This window comes from Cupressus sempervirens, chromosome 2, assembly GCF_028749045.1.
Source record: "Cupressus sempervirens isolate cs-2001-9-10 chromosome 2, ASM2874904v1, whole genome shotgun sequence".
NCBI classification, from domain to species: Eukaryota; Viridiplantae; Streptophyta; class Pinopsida; order Cupressales; family Cupressaceae; genus Cupressus; species Cupressus sempervirens.
In genome coordinates, this window is record NC_143119.1 from 141,111,515 (window position 1) to 141,133,946 (window position 22,432).

A 22,432-nucleotide genomic window follows, 5' to 3' on the forward strand; every position below is an offset into this window, starting at 1 on the left:
AACATCATTACAATGGAAATATCTTATTTCTTTGTATAAGCCTGGCTTTGATGGCATGTTGAAGTTCCATAGCAAAAATGAAGATAACAGCAAAACAAAATAAATGAACAAAAGATACAACAAATTACTCCGGGAACCCTCCAAGTAGAGGGAGAAAAATCCAGCCACAAATATATCTCTTTTATGTATAATGAAAGAGCAGAAGACTGCTTTACAATCTGGCCAAACATGTCATGAGCCCACATTGATCTATGAATAATAGAAATATATCTGTAATGCATATACTCTGGTTAAATATTTGTCTGTCTAAAAATCAATACATAAGCTCCTTATTATATCATACTAATCTTAGTCAATATGACCAATTATATTGATCATTAATATCGATCTATAATATAACCTATAGTTTAAATCAATATAATATTAATTGTTAATGTTATTATAATATTAATCATAAATTTTAATATTGATTTATTATGTTTATTTATGTAAAACATAATATTAATCTATAATATAATATTAGTATTAATCAATATGATATTAATAATTATATATTACTAATATATTAGTCATAATATTATTACATGGACTCGCATCCTAAGGGGCAATTATAATATTGATATGAGAATGCCATGGAAATTGGTTATATCATCAACGTCGTCAAGGAGAACATAGAGTTGACAATGAACATTCTAAATACTTCTAACACAAAAGTGCCACGAGTCCTATCGCTGATGATCCATGGTGATGTACAAAGTCAAACAAATTATACATTAGCCACATATGCAGATTCAGTGATATATTAATTAGAGCAACGATATATTGATCAACATTAATTATAAAGCAGCAATATATTAACACCAACTACCACTATGTGTAAACCATAAAATAATGTTGACATAACATATGATTGATCATGGTATTAAGTAAACAAATAGAATTATCGGCGCCCATGAAAGAATTAATCTCAGCTAGGGGTTGTGACTATATGTTCCTCCTCAAGAATATATATATTGACAACCATTAAATGATGAAAGGGTGGATATAAGAAGAGAAGAAGAAGCATTGAATCTGAGTTACAAAAATACATCAAAGGAAATATAAAATATAATGGTTACTCCCCAAAAGGGAGATAAGAAAGAATAAGATGTTGGCTATGTAAAGTGTCCACTCACATCATATACCATGTTATATTTATATAATCATATTAAAAAGGATATATCTTAAGATAGTAAATGTATAAACATATATATAAGTAATATATTATGTAGTTGTATATATATGTAAGTTAATAATAATAAAATCAGAATTATATATATGTATATATGTTTTCTTAAAGAGAGAGAGAGAGAGAGATGCGGGGGAGAAAGACGCGTTCCCCCATCCCTTGCAGCGCCACCGGATTTGGCCACCTCTGTCAAGGATGGGAGACGTCTTGGTGTTGACCATTTGTTGATTCAACTATTTATTTTCGATGTTTGATGTTCCAATTCAATGCAATGTTCAAGTATTTACTCTTTTACATCTTTATATCTTATATTGCAATACATCTTTTCATAAGTAGCATTTTAAGTACCATATGTATAGTATATACAACCCCTGCCATCCCCCAGTCATCACCTCACCATCCCCAAATTAATGCTCCTTTGTCCCGACGTCTCGAAAACTTGTCCCTCATCCCCGAGGGTAGTGTAACTATGCTCAGGAGTCATCATTGTTGGAGTAACATTGACCACCTATTCAGACATTGCAGGATTATTCGTTGTTAGAGGTGAGGATGTTTGCGGAACTAACAAATCTCGCTTACTCATGCTCGTATCGAGGCCAGAAGTGTCCACAAAAACGACACATTCAAAGGCATGGGAGGGGACAATTGCCATCCTAGCCTCAAGAGAAGCCTGGAGCATTGAGAATGGGGATTGAACCTTGGATGCAAGAATTGACGGGTTATGATAATGGATCAAGGGTGGGAGATGATCCACCATCGCAAGATCAATTGACTTACCAATTCTTCACAGGATCACGCTTCATCAGAGTCCATCGCGAAGTCATTAGAATTGGGCAAGAAACTCCAAAGTGTTTGCGGCTTGGCATTTGAGACATAAAAAATTATGTTTAACGGTTTCTAGTTCCTAGGTCCAACTATTGAACGATGAGACCAGCCAGACATCCTTTGGGATTTGATAGATTGCCAAAACCTTAATCCGCGCACATTGATAGGAACCCCCCTCACCTATGTCAATTTTGATCACTTGACCAAGGGCGGCACCAATTCGAGACATAACTTGCTCCGACCAGAATTCCAAAAGTAAATAGTGCAAATGGATCCAAATTGACATTAATAGGGCACGACATCTATGGGATTGAAACTAGGTGCCAATTTCTGCACATAGATAGATTGATCTGCAAACAACGAGTGACGTTGGATAACATTCATATGCATCTCCGCAGAATTAAAAACAACCTCAAAGAACTTTTTGGGGAAGAAAAAGAGATCAAATTTTTGAAAGGTCCAATGTCGGTCGACCTAGGAGAAAATTTTTGTCAAAGAGTGATGTTGGCCAAGAATTTGGGCAATGACTGTTGTTCTTTCCAAGTTTTGGATATCCGAATCAATAATGTCAGCAACATTGATGCACAGAGCTCCAGATTTTGAAGGAGCCAACAAACTTGCATACCTAAAAATTGACAGAGATATTTTTTTCCCTCCCATGAATATACATATACACATTTACATACATATATATTTAAATACAAAGATGATACATGAGATATTAATGTCTATATATATTCAGATCTATTATTACTTAGCACTTGAAGAAGGGTGGGGCTACAATGTTTCCAAGGAGGGGCTTGTATAAATCCAAAGAATGGTTGATAGGGTAGGGATCAACGACCATGTGAACTTGGCGAGCATAGTGCCAAGATAGGCTAAGCACTTGGATTTGTAAACTTTGAGGGCGCCCAGTGTAGTTGGTCTCTAGGCACCTTGGAGAACACGTACTCCTTTTGTCTTTGAGCTAGAATAATAATAAGGTTGGATATGGGGGCATTAATGCTACATATAGATAATTTAAGCCAATTAAATATTAGAAAACTCTTTTATTATGAATATCTTAGCTTGAATCATTGTATCTTAGGACATGCAATGTAGAATTAAAGTTAAAAATGTAATAATCATGTCTAAACTTATCAGGGGACAATACAAAACACTAGTCCAAACTTACAACACTCATAATAGCAGCTCTCTAGATAATAAATATATAGACCATCGAAGAATATCAGTCTGCTCATATGTATATATGAATTCCTCTTGGAAGAATATAAAAAGATTCATTCTCATTGTCTTGCCATTACAAAGTGAAGAGCCTTTGTCGTCTCAACCCTCAATTGTCTTGACTCTTCAATGACTTGTCTCTAAAGTGTCTTGTCCCTTCAAAGTGAGAACCCTTTATTGTCTTGAATAAAAATAGATTATTATATACTTCAAATTTAGGAAAGTAAGATAGCTCCTAATGCTATATCTCCAACATGGCCAATTTATTTATTTTAAAATTAAATTTTCCTCTCAATTGGTTGCACAACATGATTTAATATTTGTTTTAAGGCTATAAATTATTTGCTGCTCCTTATTTATATACATTGCTGGTCTAGGGTTTCAAACATGGGACATGACAATCCACTCTTCCCGAAATTGCTTGTCCTTAGGCAATGACTGAATGATTATGGAGACTTATATGCATTCAACCCTATGCTGTGCTACTCTGTAATTATGTCCACCAAGTGTTTTATGAAATATCTGCGCATTAAAAATTGAAAAACTTGCAAGCTTATAAAAATATTGGCAAGGGTTCTTACACTATTGGACAACCTTGATATTGAGGATTCATGGAGTCTTCAATCTTCATCAAGCCACAACAAACAAATTAACATCCACTCACAAACTCAGACACCAAGACATTGTTGGTATCCATAGAGTTACAAGGATTAATCAACATCGGCATAAATACCATACAACCCTTGACAAATGCATGGAGAAAAAGCAAAGTGCGTTGCTCATTAGGAACCCTTCTCACATGTCAAGCTTAGAGAACTTGATTAATATCCCATACTATGCAACACACCACATCAACCTAGACAAAGGTTTTAATCATTGTAGGAAGGCATCAAAAGATTTACCAATCATTGTGGTTGTCATTTTGATTTAAGACCTCTAGACCATTCCTATCCACTACATTGGGTATTTCTAACATAAAAAGGGAAGTTCAATCAAATACCTCTGGTGATCGCCTTATTGAGAAGACAAATAAGTTACAAATTCAGATAGTACTCATTCTATAGATCATAGGTAACATTCATGGAGTCTCCCTGCACCACAAGCTTCCTACAAAGCTTTGTATTGGTCAATGAAATACTGGCAACAACCACTATGCATTCATTCTTGTTGTTGATTCTACAACCTAACAAAAGATAGCCATCTCTGATAAATTACTAAATGGATTATGTAAATCAAAATCCATCCCAATCAAACCTAGGTTACCTTGAGAATCTTTGTCGAAGTTCAATTTTCAAAAACCACTTGTGTATTTTTCTAGTTATTTAACTTACTTTTTTTTCATAACAATCCCATTTATAAGTGTGAATTTTTAAAGTTTTAGCCTTTAGTCAGGTTTTTGTGCTTGGTGGACAAGGAGAGAAACCCGATGGCTTATGTTTATGAGACAATAGACAAGGCCATCCGAAAGCCATCCAAAAATCTTACAAGGGAGATTAAAAAAAATGATGCCAATTGGGACAATTTTTGATTAGAGGCAGATCAATCAACTATGCCTAGCCACCATTCATGCAATGAGTTACCATCTCAACCCCAAAGCTTTCTTTTCAAATGAGTTTTGTAATGTTGTTCGGGTATCAAAATAATATTGTACTATTAAGTTATAATGGTGAATAAAGTTGTAAGGATAGGCTTTGGAATATTCTTCATTCCTTTAGTTTTTAGTTTTCCATAGTTGTCAATCTTCTTGGTTACAGATAAATTGTTTGTAACTCTTATTTGAGGAGGCTTTTGCTTGACTATTAATATTGAATGTCTTGGTAATTATTCTCTATGCTATTACTTTCCATAATATGATATCATAACTAGGGTCTGTAAAACTTTGGGTTTGGAGAATGCTATTTCATATTCATGGAAAAACATTCATCAAAAGGATGTAGTGCGGTTTGATACAAAGGTTTGTGGCAATTGTTTTCCAACAAATTCTTGGGTTTTCATTTGCAAAATTTCATGTGTATTTCTTTCTGCAGTTTTTGGCAATTTTTTTTTGTAGTTTTTCCTTTTCGGGAAAATCACAACCTCATTTTAGCAGAAAATCATATTGCATATTCAGTCAAAAATTCCGACTCCTGTTAACAGACTTCTTCAAAAATAAATGATTGATGATAGATAACAAGGTCATAAAACTATTTTAAATATCACTTTGTAAAATGCAGGTCACTAAGAAGCTGAACTTACCATTTGGCTCTAACTGACATTAACTGTAGGATATTAATAGTTTTCATTCAAATTATATTTAATAACCTAATACACCTATTAGCTGCTTGTGTTTGTTATCCCAAAATCATGACATGCTGTGCCAAACCAATATTGTAAAACTCTATTCTTCAAGGGTTCTTTTGAATGGGCATGTCGTACATCCAACAATGTTAGGGAAAAAAGCGGGTCATAAGATATAATTCTAATATTAGGTCCATAAATGATTGCCTCTATATTTCAAAAGCTATTTATATCTCATTTAAGTCGAAATGACACACCTTCCTATATTTCATGACATTTAAGGGAAAACCCGTTGTTTGACTATAAGAACCCCTTTGACAACTTATTAAAGTTACCTATGGACCATGTTGTATTTTGTTGCCTAATTTTGCTAGGGTTCTAGTCCACCCTGTGCAGGTTCCCCATTCACTTTATGGCTGTGGGGTATGCCTATTTTGACTTTGATGATTTGCACTATACACTTATGTTCTTAATGTTTATTCATCTTCATATTCCTAAAAAAATATTGTTTGATTTTTTTATCTTCATATTTGTATGTATTACATTTTTTTTAATGTTTCTGCATATCACATGATCTTTAAAGCAGCTGTAATTCTGCACTCCATGGTCATTACATTTGTTTGGCATGCTGATGTGAGTACTGCTTTATAGGTAACTCTATGCATAATATTTACAATTTTTATTCATGTGTTACTTTTATGAGGTGAAAAGGTTTTTTTAGCCTCAAACTGCTTCCGAGAAAAAGAGGGGTTGGAAAGGACTCAAAAGCTTAGGACCAATGAAATTTGTAAACCTGTTCTCGGAAAACAATTAAGAAATAAAGCAAGACTTGAAGAAAGTAAGGAATTCCTAGAAATGAAGAAAATATGATTTTGTCTACCCACTTGTGCAAAGTTCAAGACACTGCCAGGCAAAATGACAATGACCATCCTTTATATAATTAAAACTCTTAAGATGTTGTTTATGACAATGGGGTAAAAAGAATGAACCAAGAAGCCAGAGAGGGGATGGTTCGGTTGGGACCATCTTCAAGTGAGTCATTAAGTCCCCTTTGTGATGCTGGTGGCTTTCTTCTTTTTTCTACTTCGAAATAAGTTTGATGCTCTAACTACTTTATTTCTTTGCTCATCGTTCATAAGAATGATTTGCACCAGTTTTAAGGCATGTATATGCAATTTTATTTATTTATCCAGCACTGATTTCAGTTATTCTTTTGTACTGCTTGCTTAGTCCACTGATTCCAATCCAGTACCTTTTTTTTCAAATGTGCTAATTTCTGTATAGTGTTCCTGAAGTAAAGCCGTTTTGCTCTATTATATTAATTCTTTGGAAGATTTAGTTTGGTTTCATTTTTCATAGAAGCTTTCATAAGATTGTTTCATTGGAAAATTGGAATTGAAATTAAATTGATCTCCCTGAGTGACCAAGTGAGGTCAATGGGACTCGGCTATAAGTTAAGGGTATGATCAGTGAGGGAATGCTTAAAGTATCTATACAGCTAAATAGACTCACTAAACAAGGTGATAGAAGATTAACACAATCTGAAGGTTATTTGTGCAAATTGATGTATATTGTGGTTGTTAAGTTAAAATTTCAACTATATTGGCTGTAAGTTCTAGCACTTGAATAATTGTGTTAGTTTCCGAGTCTTTGGTATAAAATACAGGGAAGATTAATACATTACACCCTTCTATATATGATGGTGTGTCTTTATTGTTGCTGTTATATTACGCTTTTCCATATGTAATGATTTATCTCTATTGTCGCTGTTGTATTACATACTTCCATATATAATGATGTATCTTTATTGTTGCAGATGATATTGGAAGTGTTCATCCAGCCCGTGTGGATGAAAAATTCATTTGACTTGTGGAAGCAACAATGTGAGAATGCACATAATACAGAATCCATTGAGATGCTTACCAAGGTATTTATCTGGAGTTCAAGTTAGTTCTGATTTTTCTCTCCCATTTTGTATTCACCTGTTCACATTCAGAATTCTCCAATTACAGATTCCCAATCTTGATACTGTCAACATACCATAGTTTTGAGACTTAGACTTGGCGTTGACTTGGCCAGGGTGACTACTCAAGACCCAGGACCCTGTAAAAATGTTCAGATTCGGTGCAGACTTGGGAAAGTGAAGAATTTTTGAATTTTTGAAATTTTTAAGGATTTAAAACTTGCTTCATACACCCTTTATAAAATAAACCTTTTGGACACAACAACATCATGAAATAGAAGCTAATTTGATGCACATACAATAGTATACACAGATACAAACACAAACTGTAGCTAAAGGAAATAAAACACTTAGATATATAAATGCTGTCAAATGTATACAAAACTCATGGAGTCTGAAGTGCATGACATCAAATGTTCCAAACAAATATCAAAAAAAAAATTACAAGTCAGTGGCTTAGAGGAGCCTGCATTTGCTATTATGAAGGTGTCTGATGGGGGTCCTGGATAATGGAACAACCATAATCTCTGCCTGTGCTTCCATGCCACTCTCACAACATCAACTACACGTGTTTTCTCATGCTCATCCTTCTCTGTCATTGTGACAACCTCAACCTCTCTATCTGCCTGGTTAACCCACTTAAGGTCCTTGTCACTAAAGATAGGGTTTGTAGCCTAGTCATCCATTTCGATTCTAGATTGAACTGCTCTAGCATGATCGGGATGGAGTCATGGTTGGAAACCTGTTTGTGTCTAAGTTAAGGTTGAAATGAATACAAACTAGATCCTTCAACCTCTTCATTGAGAGTCTATTGCACCTCTTAGAGTGTATATGCTCAAACATACTTTAATTGCGCTGACAACCCGAAGCACTGCATGGTTGGATCAACATGCGGATGCCAATCCTTTGAAGGGTAGGTTCTTTAGGATCAAAACTTTTGCCACCATCTATCAGAGATGAGAGAAAGAAAAAGATCAGTCCCATTTCCAATTCTAAGTTTTGAGTTTCAACATTTAATAACACTATAAAAAGTGGAAAATTTTATTACATTTTTGAACTTAAATAATGCCCATAAATATATTTTTACCCGGCTGCAATGCCGTCTATCTTTACACATTTGACAAGAAAATTGATCTCCTTGTGCATTAGCAAAGGCCCCTATCTTGTGCACTATATATTTGGTTTTTCCAAGTGATATCCACTCTATCATTGTATAGAGTCTGTTAGGAACCTCCTCATCTGCCTTGAAATCAGGGTCGTATTGAAATGCTGGATTGAGTAAAAATAACCAGCTGCATGGAGGTGCATGTGAGGTGTTGGTGCAATCTCCCATCAATGATCTTCCAAATGTGTTGATACTTAGCCTCAACTCCCTCATAGACAACTCTAATGGCCTCCTTGGCCCTTTCCATGCCCTCCTCCTTGGCCCTTTCCATGCCCTCATATATATAGCTCATTGGAGGCTTTTATCCATAAACAACTTGTAGGAGAACTGCCAAGAGCTCAGTGAAGTGCAAATAATGTGAACATTAACCTAATGCAATTAAGTGTGAGCTAAATTAGGAAAATAAAAGAAAAATATGAATAGAAATTAAAACATAATGTTAAAGTACAATTAAACTTTAATCTTCACAATCTCTGCATAAAGTGCCCAAAAGTGTGGCTCATCGAAATTGCAATTCACCACACCAATCCTTTCAATAGTTGTAGCATAGGATGAGGAAGTCCAGTCCTCATCAATAGACATATGCCTCAAAACAACCTTTGACCGAATCAGGGATTGTAATGTGACGAAATTAGTAGCAAATCTAGTTATTCTAAGACAAGCTAGCTCCATCAGCCTTGTGTATTGCCTCATAAGGTTAAGAACCCATGTGTGATTGTATATGAATTTATAAATGTTTTTGGCCTTCTCCACCCATGCTCTGATCCATGGAAGTTTTGAGGTCAAGGAAATGGGCAAGACATGGAGTTCAAAATGCTATCGTGTGCCTCTCTGTAAGAAGGCTACCATCAGCAACATAATTTGCTTCATTATTGTCACCACTTGAATCACATTCTCCACAACCACCTCAAGTAAGACTTCCTCTAAAGCCTCACACAGATATGTGATATTTTTTACATATTTTGAAGCATCAATTGACTTCATGAAGATAGTGCCACCTGAAAAAGAAGCAAAATTGTTGATGAAATTAAAACATAAATTGAAAATATTAATCACTAAATCAAATTCAATTCATTGAGGAAGTGTTGATGTAAGTTTTGTTCCAGTACTACATGCAAAATCAAATACTCAATGTTTCGGAATGAAACTTTAAACACTCAATCCTCTCTTGGTTTAAGTTCATCTCTCATGGCAAGCTTGCAAAGTAAGATCATGAAATGACTTCAAGGTTCCTTCATATGTGGATACTTGCCTAGTGAAATAATGTGATTTGCTGGGATTACGAAGGGACTTACTATTCATTCAATGGATATCAATTGCTTGCACTCCTAAAGGTTTAGCTACACAATGTGCAATGAAAATATAGTTTGACTTTCCTAACTTCCACTTCCACTTAAACTTCTACTTCTAACTATGAATGAAAGCATGGATGGACTTGGACTCTACTAGATGCAGCTTAAATCAACAACTCCACCTACCTAGTGCAAGCTTCTAAGGAACACTTGAATGCTTTTTCAAATCAATATCTCCTCTTCAATCCCATCAAATGGATGCAAATTATTGATTAAATATATAAGAAAGTTAAGTGCTTTCAATCATCCACTAACCACACAAGGCACAATTAGAATCAGCAAGAGGTTATTGGCTCGGATTTGTTCGAGTCAAGCAAGTAAACATCCACAATCTCTTTCATCCAACTAAACCACTTCTAAACAACATGAAATGAAATCCTACTCAAGTGAGAGATGCTAAGTACCATGCAAATTTCCAAATTGATCATATACATTGACCATGAAGACCAACAATGAATGGAGAACAAATTTGATAGTACTTTGATAACAATTCTCCAACATAACTCCATTTACAAATAATATAAGCATGCATTTATATAGGGGGCTCAATCACAAGGAATGACCAAGATTAATTTGGAAGAGGGCCAAGATTGTTCCACATAAGCCCCAATTAGGGTTTCCATAACCATAGCTACAAATATAATGCCCACCCAATTAGAATTGAGCACCACCATGTGGGCCAATTGGAAAACTACATTGATTTCATGGGCCAATAAGAAAATAGAATAGGCATAACCGCTTGATAAGATGCACCAACAAATAGGCTAATGAATTTGTTTTTATATTTTGTGGATCAATGAGAAGAGAGGTTAGGTAGAAGCTTGTGGAAGAAGAAATCTTACAGACAAAGCTACCATTTTAATGATCCAACAAGATGAGGCCACTTGTATTTACTTAAGCTATCTTTGAGAATATTCTTTTCTTTATCCTTTTCTCTCTTCTGATAAATTTAATGAATCTAGATACTATGATAAAGTTCTACTAGGACATTTGGCACGGTCTCATTAATTGAGGATGTAGTTGCCACCTCATCATTTTTTTTAACTTGCAAGGCAAACCACCACTTACAAATATTGTGAAATTTTAGAAAATCATCACAAACTTGCTATTTTAAATTTCCAGTAACAAAATGTAATTGCGTAATGCAAATTGAAGTCTCATCTGTTATCTTCAAATTGATTTACAACCAATAATAATCACCATCATTAGGCAAAAGCCTATAACACAATGGTAACTTGTGCACCTATCTTCTGGGAGGTCACTCGAGCTTTTTACATAATAATAACTAATTAATAATAATTAATCTAGGCTTTGGCATATTAACTATAAAAAATAATAATAATCAACATCTTTTATCTTCAACTTGATTTACAACCAATAATAATCACCATCATTAGGCAAAAGCCTATAACACAATGGTAAGTTGTGCGCCTCTCTTGTGGGAGGTCTTGGGCTCGAGTCTACTTGAGCTTTTTACATAATAATAACTAATTATAATAATCTATCTAGGCTTTGGCTAATTAACTATAAAAAATAATAATAATCAACATCATTAAAAAACTATTATTTTCCTTATTTAAAATTGATGCTAATTATCATGTAGCCTCTAAAGGACTATTTCTAGATGCTTCTGATGCTCTTCCTCATTGCGAGAATAGACAAGAATATCATCAATGAATACCAATACAAATTTGTCTAGACAATCTTGGAATACGCTATTCATAAGGTTCATAAATGCTGTAGGGGCATCGGTCAATCCTAAAGGCAAAATTGTAAATTCATAATGCCCATAATGAGTTCTAAAAGTTGTTTTATGAATATCTTATTCTCTATTTCCGAGTTGGTGATAACTTGACCTAAGGTCTATCTTTGAAAACATGGGTGCTCCTCTCATTTGATCAAATAGATCATCAATTCGGGGAAGAGGATATTGTTCTTGATGGTGACTTTGTTAAAAATTCTATAATTTGTACACAACCTCATGGTTCCATCCTTTTTAACAAACAATATTGGGGCTCCCCAAGGAGAGATACTAGGGTAGATGAGTTTTCTTATCTAATAATATATGCAATTGTACTTGCAATTCAATCAATTCTATGGTAGTCATTCTATAAGGTGCTTTGGATATGGGTTCCGCTCCAGATATCAAATCTATGGTAAAATCAAATACCCTAGAAGAAAGTAATCTAGGTCACTCTCTGTGAATACATCTTGAAAACTCCTAAGGGTAGTATTGTCACAAAAGCTTGCACCCTTGTCCAAAGTTTTTACCTAAGGACAACCTTGTGAAACATGAACCTCTTGAAGGCTTGAAAATACTGAGAACAACACTATCTTCTTAGCACGTATTGAAATTTTCCTTCTTTGACACCAGTGAACTTGAAATCTTTTGAGTATTGTCCCACTGGGCGTGCCAAAAACTATTGTCACAAAAGCTTGCACCCTTGTCCAAAGTTTTTACCTAAGGACAACCTTGTGAAACATGGAAACAACCTCCAAGCTGTGGGACTTGAACTATGAGGTTGAGTCTCCAGAGAAGGTCGGCTTCCTTTGCCATCAAGATGCACCTAAACTATATTTGAAGAAGAAAAGGGAGAAGGAATAATGAAAGCAACTACCTAATCTATTCTAAGAAGGTGATGCACCAAAATAGGGTGTTCAATCCTACCTCTGCCCATATATGCACACTTGAACTGTTATAATATCAAACATATATAGATTCAGACTTGCTTAAAACTTACAATCACATGTAGATCAGACAACCAACATGAATAACACAAGGAAAGAAGAAAATTCACTTATATATCATTCATAGGTCAAAGGAGATACAATCATGCAAATTGCAAATAGCCACAAAACATTGAAGAAAGGCAAATAGGTCTTGCACAATACATTAATGGCTAAAAGAGATAAGGTAGAATATCATGAATAGCTCAGAGGCAAAGGGAATTTATAATGCGCATGCAAAAATGCCGAAGAAAAGAGAGAGGAATCTGACCAGACCCTTAGAAGGGCTACCAAATGTGCTTTTATAGCTTAAGCATAACTAGATATTTCTGACTGAGAACCACTTCACAACCACTACATCCAATCATTATTGCAAATATGGAAAATATCCAATCATGGTAAAAAACTGGATGCTAGAAATTCACTTGTACACCAAACAAAGCTCTGAGAGGTTAGGAACAACGACTATTTAACTTCTGATTGAGTGGATGGATCAATAGGCGGTAGTGGAGTGTTATTTTACATTTATCAAACCTGAGGATTGATGAAAGTGGTTGTAGAAGATCGAAAAGATCAGATCTATTATCCAAGAGCTGCTTCCTTTGTCATCAACTTGCCCAATCAGCTGTGTCATTGGTCAACTTGGAGTCAAACCATAAGGCCTTGCCACGTGGACCAATCATCTTTTACCATTTTGGCACTCTGTGAAGTCTTCTTGCTTTGGTTACCTGCGATTGCAGTTTCGCCACTACCTTTATTCATTAACAGATATTGCTTGCGAAATTGCGACCAACTAACTGTCGTTGCTTCGCAGCCTGCCTTTGACACCTTTTATTAACTGTCGTGACCTTGCAAAGACTGAGATCTTGACCGCGTTCGCATCGTTGTTGTTGTGACCCGAGGTTTACCTCCTAACCATTTGACCAAGCGAAACAAAGAAGTCGCTTGATTGCAACTTTAACCATAGCTTTCTCTTAACATGCTGTGATAGTGCGCTTGGCCATAGATCTAAAAGATCTAACGGTACGAAATGCATCCTTGAAACATTGAAGATTTTGCCCTTAGTGCATTGTCGCGATCTAAACCATAGTATTTCAATTTAACCTTGTGACTGAGCGAACATAGTGCAATCACGCTGTCGGGGCCTGAACCTTGGTTGAGCCAAATGTGAACACAATGCAATCGCGCCTTTGTCACTTGAACTCCAGTTAACACTTAACCCACCACGATTGAGCAAAACCAAAGGGTGATTGCACGGTCACAACTTGAAATATTTCAAAGGCACACATGAAATAAGGCCATGAGACTTAGGATAAAAGACATAGCCAATGTTAAATTATTTCATGAAAGCCTTCAAATATTTGAATTTTGAAAACCCTAGGTGATTGTTGAGCAGCCTATCATTTAAATTTTATTTTTTGGTGGGACAACATTTTTGGTTAACATTTCCGACGACTTAGAGGGGATGCAAGCCTGCTTGGCATAAGACCAATGACTCATTGAAGATCCATTGGGCTATAGAGTCTGTGAATTTGAGAACATATCCACTTCATTGCCTTCGCCACATTCTGAGCCATAAAACATGCCCTTCTACCTCGGTGACCTTGCAAAATTGGAACCAAAACTCTCTGCAACAAAACATGTGCTCGACACATCTTGGAAAACAGGAACAAACATAAAGCAATCTATTCTAACTATGTACATGAAACATTCATTCTTATCAGAAATAGGGCTTGAGATATATTCCATTGACTGGAATAGACAAGACTTCACCATTAGGCCTGCTTAACTGGAAAGCATTGGCTTGCTTGCAACTGATGATCAAGTAGAGGCCACTCCACAGTGCATCAAATTTTGAATGTCTTCCTGCCTTCTCCCTATCTGCATCCCACTTTAGCATGAGATCACCCTCTCTGAAAATTCTGAACCTAGCCTTCTTATCAAAGCTTTTCTTCACCTGTTGCTGATGTGTTTCCAAGGTTTGTATTGCTTGATGTCTCTTCTCCTCCAACTCCATCAATTCTGCTATCCTTACTGTCATAGCATCATTTTCAATTAGTTCCAATTAATGGGCTAATTCTAGGGATGAAAACTCCAATGGGATAGGAAGCCTTGCTTCCCTGCCATACACCAACATGAAAGGTGAGTTTCCAATAGCCCTTTTAGGTGTTATTTCTTCAACCCAAAGGGCAGTTCTCAATTTCTTATGCTAATGCCTTTGATCATCTTCAATAGTTCTTTTCATTATCCTAATCAAATTCTTGTTGGATGACTCAGCCAAGCCATTACCTTGGGGGTAGTGATTGGAAAAAGTGCTCAGGTGTATGCCACGATCAATTGCCCATGCACAAATCTGAGCTCCTACAAATGATTTTGCATTGTCTGAAATTATGGTGGAAGGGGCACCAAACCTTGTAACAAGTCCATCTAAGAATTCAACAACTGAATTCTCAGTAGCATCTTTTAATGCAATTGCCTCTGTCCACCTAGTAAAGTAATTTGTAGCAGCTAGAATCCTTTTATGACTAGAGCTAGAAGGAGGATTAATAGGACTAATAAAATCTAATCCCCATTGGGCAAAAGGCTGATCCACTTGAATAGGATGAAGTGGAAGGGCTGCAAGCCTTTGCTTACCTGAAAAGAAAGCAGATTTTTCACATTTTTTGACATACCTATGGCAATCATGGAATAAGGATAGCCAGTAATATCCTGCTCTCATTATCTTCATAGTAGTTGTTCTTGCTAAAAAGTAGCCACCATCAGGATCATCATGAATCTCCTTAATCATTCTCTGTGCTTGATTTGCTCCAATACACCTTAACAAAGCTCCATTGAAGTCCTTCCTAAACAGAATACAATCAACTATGGTATAAGGAATGGACTGCAATCTGAACTGTTCTTTTTGCCCTATCCAATCCTTGAGGATATCCAGTTCCTGATAAGAAGGTCATCATGTCGTCTATCCAACTCCTTGGACTGTCATCTCTCGCCTCCTTCTATTCTATCAACACCAAGGCAACTTCTTCATCTGATTCGAGCTTTACGTATGGGTCTCTATGGAGCTTGCACAGTCCCTTCCCTCTTACCAACGTGGTGATCTGGATGTCCACATCATACTCCATCACCTTAGTGATCCAACCTGCTCTTTTCTCACTAATATCTTTGCTCAACAAGAAATTTTTAACACTTGCATGAGGGACCAATAAGTGGATCTTATTGTGGGATAGAAGATGTCTGAATTTCTTCAAAGATCTTATGATTGCAAGAGCTTGCTTCTCCACATAAATATATTTGTCGTCATACTCCTTCAGCCCTTCACTAAAAAAAGCAATAGGCTGTTCTTCATTCCTATCATTTAATTGAGTCAAAACAGCAGAAATACTCGACTCACCTCCTAAGGTGTAAAGAATGAAATCCCTATCAAAATCCAGATTGATGAGAGTAGGGGCTGAGGCTATGGCTGCTTTGATCTCTTCAAAACTTTCTTTCCCTTCCTTGGTCCATGAAAAGACCATATTCTTTTTAAGCATAGCTGTAAGAGGTTTCACCATAGTAGCTAAATTAGGAATAAATCTCCTTACAAAATTTATTCTACCAAGAAAACTTTGCAGACCTTTCTTATGACTAGGAAGGGAGAGAACAAGTATTGCCTTTGTTCTCTCTGGATCATTGGTTAGACCTTCCTTGGATACAATGTGTCCTAACAATTTCACCTGATTAGTGGCAAAGACACACGTGCTTGGATTCAAAGATACTCCATAGTCTGTACATCGTATAAATACTTTTCCAAGATGGCCAAAATGATCTGCTACGTTTTTTGAATACATTGTGATATCATCAAGGTAGACCAACACAAACCTTTCAGTCATGTTCTTGAAGGCCATCTCCATTGCCTTTTGAAATTCGGCACCTGCATTTGTTAGTCAAAAAGGCATTTTACTATAGGCATAGGTGCCCCATTTGGTGGTGAAAGTAGTCTTATATTTGTCAGCCTTTTTGAGTAACACTTGGTTATAACCTGAGAATCCGTCCAAGAAAGAGAATCTCTCTAAACCACTAACCTTAGACAATATCTGTTCCATGGAAGGGAGAGGGTGATGATCCTTAAGGAAGGCTCAGTTAAGATCCCTGAAGTCTACACATGGTCTGATTTCTCCAATGTTCTTCCTAACAGGGACAAGGTTTGCTACCCAAGAGGAATGTTTGATAAGGAAAATGATATTGGCTTCAATCAATTTGGATAGCTCTTTTCTCATTAATGGCTCAATCTTGGGATTCATTGGTCTTTGCTTTTTCCTAATAGGTTTAACATCATCAACTAAATCTATGGTATGTTGAAACAGACTTGGATCAAAACCCTTTAAATCATCATATTTCCAAGCAAATACATCATTAAATTCTTGACATGGATGAACAAAACTTTCTTGCTCAGTTTCAAAACATACCTTCCCCATGTTTAGTGTCCTTCCATCAGCAACCACAACTGGCATATGATCATCTTTGTTTATAGCAAGGTTCATGCCTCTATCCCTTGCTTGGTCTTCAGGATAGAAGACACTTTCTAAGGTAATAAGACCCTTAGGCAACTTATTGGAGCTGAGGTTGATGATTTGATCACCATATTGGTCATGCAATCTTGACTGATTTCCGTCTGAGAACTTTGCTTCATTCTACAAGAAACTTACAATTTGTGCATCAGATTCAAAGACCTGCCAATTAATATTATTATCAGGGACAACAGGTCTAACCACCACTTTAATCTTCTCTCTCTTCTCCTCTTCAAGGCTCCTAGGGACATCATAAGATGCACCCACTGTTGCAAGTCTGTTGGCGTGTCTATTTCCTTTTCTAGGGATGCTTTGAATATTAAATGCATTGAAACTTTCAAGCAAATCCCATGCTCTATATTTATAAGACTTGAGCAAACCATTCTTGGTGATATTTTGATTCCTCACTTGATTAAGCACCAGCTCGCTATCTCCATATACACTTAAGACTTGAAGTCCCATTTTTTGAGCAAGTAGGAGACCTTGAATTAATGCCTCAGACTCGGCCACATTATTGGTACAATTGAGTTGAAGCCGAAATGAGAAGTAGTACCTTTCTAGCATAGGAGAAACCAACATCACACTAGCCCCTGACCCATTTTTATTTCTTGATTCATCAAAGTACATACTCCATGTCCCACTTGTGTCTTCTTTGTTCTTCATTAGGTTAGGGATGAGAGTATCTTTCTCTGATATACAGTAAGTACCAAGGCCTGTTTCCAAGGTTTCTGATATAGGATCAAACTGATATGCATTAGCCCACTCATCTAAGAGGAAATCAGGTATCTCTGCTAGAGAAGTGGCAGGCTCGTTTGCCGTATCAGTTTCATCTATCTCTAGGATGGCGCAATTCATATTGATGAGATTAGGAGTGTAGGGCTCAATATGATGGAGGGCTAATGGTTCTGCTTTGGTTGAAGCTTTGGTTCCATACCTTGTTTTAAAAAAACATGTATGACCAATCAGAGGATATGTAACCACCTATTTGGGTGGTGAAATCTCTTAAAAGACAAAAGGCAAAGTGTGGTTTAACCTCAATAATTGATATATCTTGAACTACAGTACAACCAAGCATGCATGTAGGGCCATTTCAACATTCCTAAGGATTCCTACAGTTTTGACAGTACTACCGTCTAACTGCAATACATCCTTAACAATGGGTTCATATTTCATTTCTAAGATATCAGCAACACACTTGGGCATTACTAAACTACTAGCCTCTGAATCAATCATGCAATTGTGGACTAGCTTATCTCCTATAAGTAGAGAAACATAAAATGGAGGAGGTCTAACCTTTTTACTTGTTTCTACCTCTTTTGATGGTTATACCAAACTTACGACACTCTCCATGCTAGGTGGTTGATCCTTTGATTCAATGCTCTCCAATTCCTGCTATAGTAGCTTCTTTTGTGATGGTATAGTAGCAACAACATCCCACATAGAAATATTCACATTTGTCCTCTTCATCTGCTCTACCACATTGAATGATGCATTAGGTGCTTTGGTAGAAAACTTGGGAGTTGCATGTGTAGGAAGTTGAGATGGAACAACCTGAGGGTCATTCACATCTCCTCTGCTATCATTTTGTCTTTGCTGCCGAGGAGCATTAATAGGTTGATTAGCACTGTGTTGCTAGGCAACTGTTTGTACATGAGGCACTGCGCTTGATGTTGAAGCCTAATTGGGAGGAGGAGGGATAACATCTTCAACAACTCTTCTCTTGCTCCTAGTATTGTAAGCACAAGAATCTTGGTTTACATTACAATATTCTTCCACCTGATGGTTCATGAAAGAACAACCCCCCTGAAAAGTATTAGTAGGTTGATTAGCATTGTGTTGTTGAGCATGATACATGCAATATCCATAGGAGTAGTTACAAGAAGGGCATAAATCTTGATCTTGGGCAAGATTGTTTAGAGGGACTAAAGCCCTATTTAGGTTGGTGTTTGTAGTCTAGGGGTGGTCGATAGGTCTTCTAATTGTAGGGAACATGACTCTTGTTTGGAGGTCTATTATGTATGGGACCTTGATACTAGAGTTGGGAAGGCTTATTATTTTGAGCTTGTTTATTGTTCATAGTCACCAACTCATTGCCCATTTTTTGCACTACTACATTGTTGTCCTCCATCTTCTTTTCTTGATTCTGCATACTCTTATCCACATTTTGCATTAGTGTCTGCACCATGGCCTCAATCCTATCAACTCAATTAGAGGATGTGGAGGCTATTGGGACCACAACAAAAGGTTGACTTGTAGAGGAAGTATGAATAGGGGATACAATAGGTTGATTATTGGGGATGTTAGGGAAGAAAGTCATTGGGGGCCTTGGAGCTAACTTCCCTCCTTGTATCAAGATATTTTCTGCTCTTATTGCAACCTCATAAGCATTTGGTAGAGTGTCCTCTCCCATAGATTGTAGAGTGGCAATATCACTATTGAAGGCTCTGAGGTAATACAAGAATGCATTACCAGGAGAAGGTTTTACTGCAGTAGATATTCTGTCCCATGTCTTTTGAAATTTATAATTAAAATTAGTCATACATTCATGGGGTGCCCTCGTGATAGTTGTCAGCTATTCTAAAAGTGATAGGTGATCACTTTTGTCCTCAAAATGCTTGCATAGGGCTGCTCCTAACCCATCCCAGTCAACAATAGAGTTATGAGACAAGTCTCTATACCATTGTAGTGCTTTCTCCTTCAAGGATGAAGCCAAAAGCCTAACAACAACATCATCCTCAGATATTCCGTGTATATTACAAACATTTGCAACTTCTTGGATGTGTTCTAAGGGGGAGATGGAGGTTTCACTAGTAAACTCAGGTATACTTTTGAGAGCTGATACTGGTATATCATGTCTTTGGGCTAATAGGAGAGGACTTCCACCATTAAAGGTAGCAAAAACATGGGCTCTAGCCATATAAGCAAGTGATTTATTGATATGAGCAGATGGTATTTTAGGCTGAGATCTAACAACAGGAGGAGTGGAGATGGATCCTTATAGGGGTATGTGTTACTGTTGCACTCCTAACTGGTGATAGAGATACCCTAGCCTTTCTTCTTGGATTAGAAAATGGAAGCTCCTGGTATTGGAACTTACCTCTAGAAGACGCCCTAGTTTCAGCTTTGGGCATGAATCACAACAACTTGGTCTGGAAACCAGATGTGGAATGGAGTAGAGTCGCCAAGTGCTTGGATATGAGCCTCTTGAAGGCCTGAAAATATTGAGAACAAAACTATCGTCTCAGTACGTATTGGAACTTTCCTTCTTTGACACCAGTGAACTTGAAATCTTCTGAGTATTGCCCCACTAGGCATACCAAAAACTATTGTCACAAAAGCTTGCACCCTTGTCCAAAGTTTTCACCTAAGAACAACCTTGTGAAACATGGAAACAACCTCTAAGTTGTGGGACTTGAACTATGGGGTTGAGTCTCTGGAGAAGGCCGGCTTCCTTTTCTATTAGGATGCACCTAAACTATATTTAAAGAAGAAAAGGGAGAAGGAATACATGAACGCAACTACCTAATCTATTCTAAGGAGGTGATGCACCAAAATAGGGTGTTCAATCCTACCTCTGCCCATATATGCACACTTGAACTGTTATGATATCAAAGATATACAAATTCAGACTTGCTTAAAACCTACAATCATATGTAAATTAGACAACCAACATGAATAACACAAGGAAAGAAGAAAATTCACTTATATATCATTCACAGGTCAAAAGAGATACAATCATGCAAATTGCAGATAGCCACAAAACATTGAAGAAAGACAAATAGGTCTCGCACAATACATCAATGGCTAAAAGAGATAAGGTAGAATATCATGAATAGCTCAAAGGCAAAGGGAATTTATAATGCGCATGAAAAAATGCCAAAGAAACGAGAGAGGAATCTGACTAGACCCTTCTAAGGGGCTACCAAATGTGCTTTTATAGCTTAAGCATAACTAGATATTTCTGACTGAGAACCACTTCACAACCACTACATCCAACCATTATTGAAAATTTGGAAAATATCTAATCATGGTGCAAAACTGGATGCTAGAAATTCACTTGTATACCAAACAAAGCTCTGAGAGGTTAGGAACAACGACCATTTAACTTTTGACTGAGTAGATGGATCAATAGGCAGTGATGGAGTGTTCTTTTGCAATTATCAGACTTGGGGATCGATGGAAGTGATTGTAGAATATTGAAAAGATCGGATCTATCATCAAAGAGCTGCTTTCTTTATCATCAACTTGCTAAATCAGCTATGTCATTGGTCAACTTGGAGTTCAAACCATCAGGACTTGCCACGTGGACCAATCATCTTTTACCATCCTGCCACCGTGCAAAGTCTTCCTACTTTGACCGCCCGTGATCGCAGTTTCGCCACTACCTTTCTTCATACAGATATTGCTTGTGAAACCATGACCGACTGTCGCTGCTTCACAGCTTGCCCTTGAAACCTTTTATTAACTGCCACGACCTTGCGAATGTCGATATCCTGATGCATTCAGACTGTCGCCATTGTGACCCGAGGTTTACCTCCTAACCTTGCGACCAAGTGAAACAAAGAAGTCGCTTAATCACAACTCTAACTGTAGCTTTCTCTTAACATGCTGCAATAGCGCACTTGGCCATAGATCTAAAAAATCTACTGGTGCGAAATGCATCCTTGAAACATTGAAGATTTTGCCCTTATCGCACTGTTGCGATCTAAACCATAGTATGTCAATTTAACCTTGCGACTGAGTGAACCCAGTACAATTGCATCGTCGGGGCTTGAACCTTGGTTGAGCCAATTAACTCTGCGACAATGCGAATACAATGCAATCGCGCCTTCGCCACTTGAACTCCAATTAACACTTAACCCACCGCGACTGAGTGAAACCAAAGGGTGATCGCACGGTCGCAACTTGAAATGTTTTAAAGGCACACATGAAATAAGGCCGTGAGACTTAGGATAAAAGACATAGCCAATGTTAAATTATTTCATGAAAGCCTTCAAATATTTGAATTTTGAAAACCCTAGGTGACCGTTGATCAGGCTATCATTTAAATTTGATTCTCTGGCAGGAGGGAATTTTGGTTAACAGGTACCTTTCTACAAATGATTCCCTTTTTCCCCTCTCTGA

At 36.9% G+C, this 22,432-nt stretch overlaps 1 protein-coding gene across 4 annotated transcripts in view; it reads left to right on the plus strand.

The window, feature by feature from the left end:
* The window catches only part of SUVR5 (histone-lysine N-methyltransferase SUVR5), a 140,425-nt gene that overhangs the window by 51,296 nt on the left and 66,697 nt on the right, over positions 1 to 22,432 (plus strand). For all 4 annotated transcript variants that reach the window (XR_016359816.1, XM_089812950.1, XM_089812952.1 and 1 more), the window contains one exon: positions 7,371 to 7,481. Coding sequence is in view for 3 of the 4 variants with exons in the window: in XM_089812950.1 (XP_089669076.1) it covers positions 7,371 to 7,481 (111 nt within the window). In the remaining variant the exon portion in view is untranslated. The remainder of the gene's footprint in view (positions 1 to 7,370; positions 7,482 to 22,432) is intronic.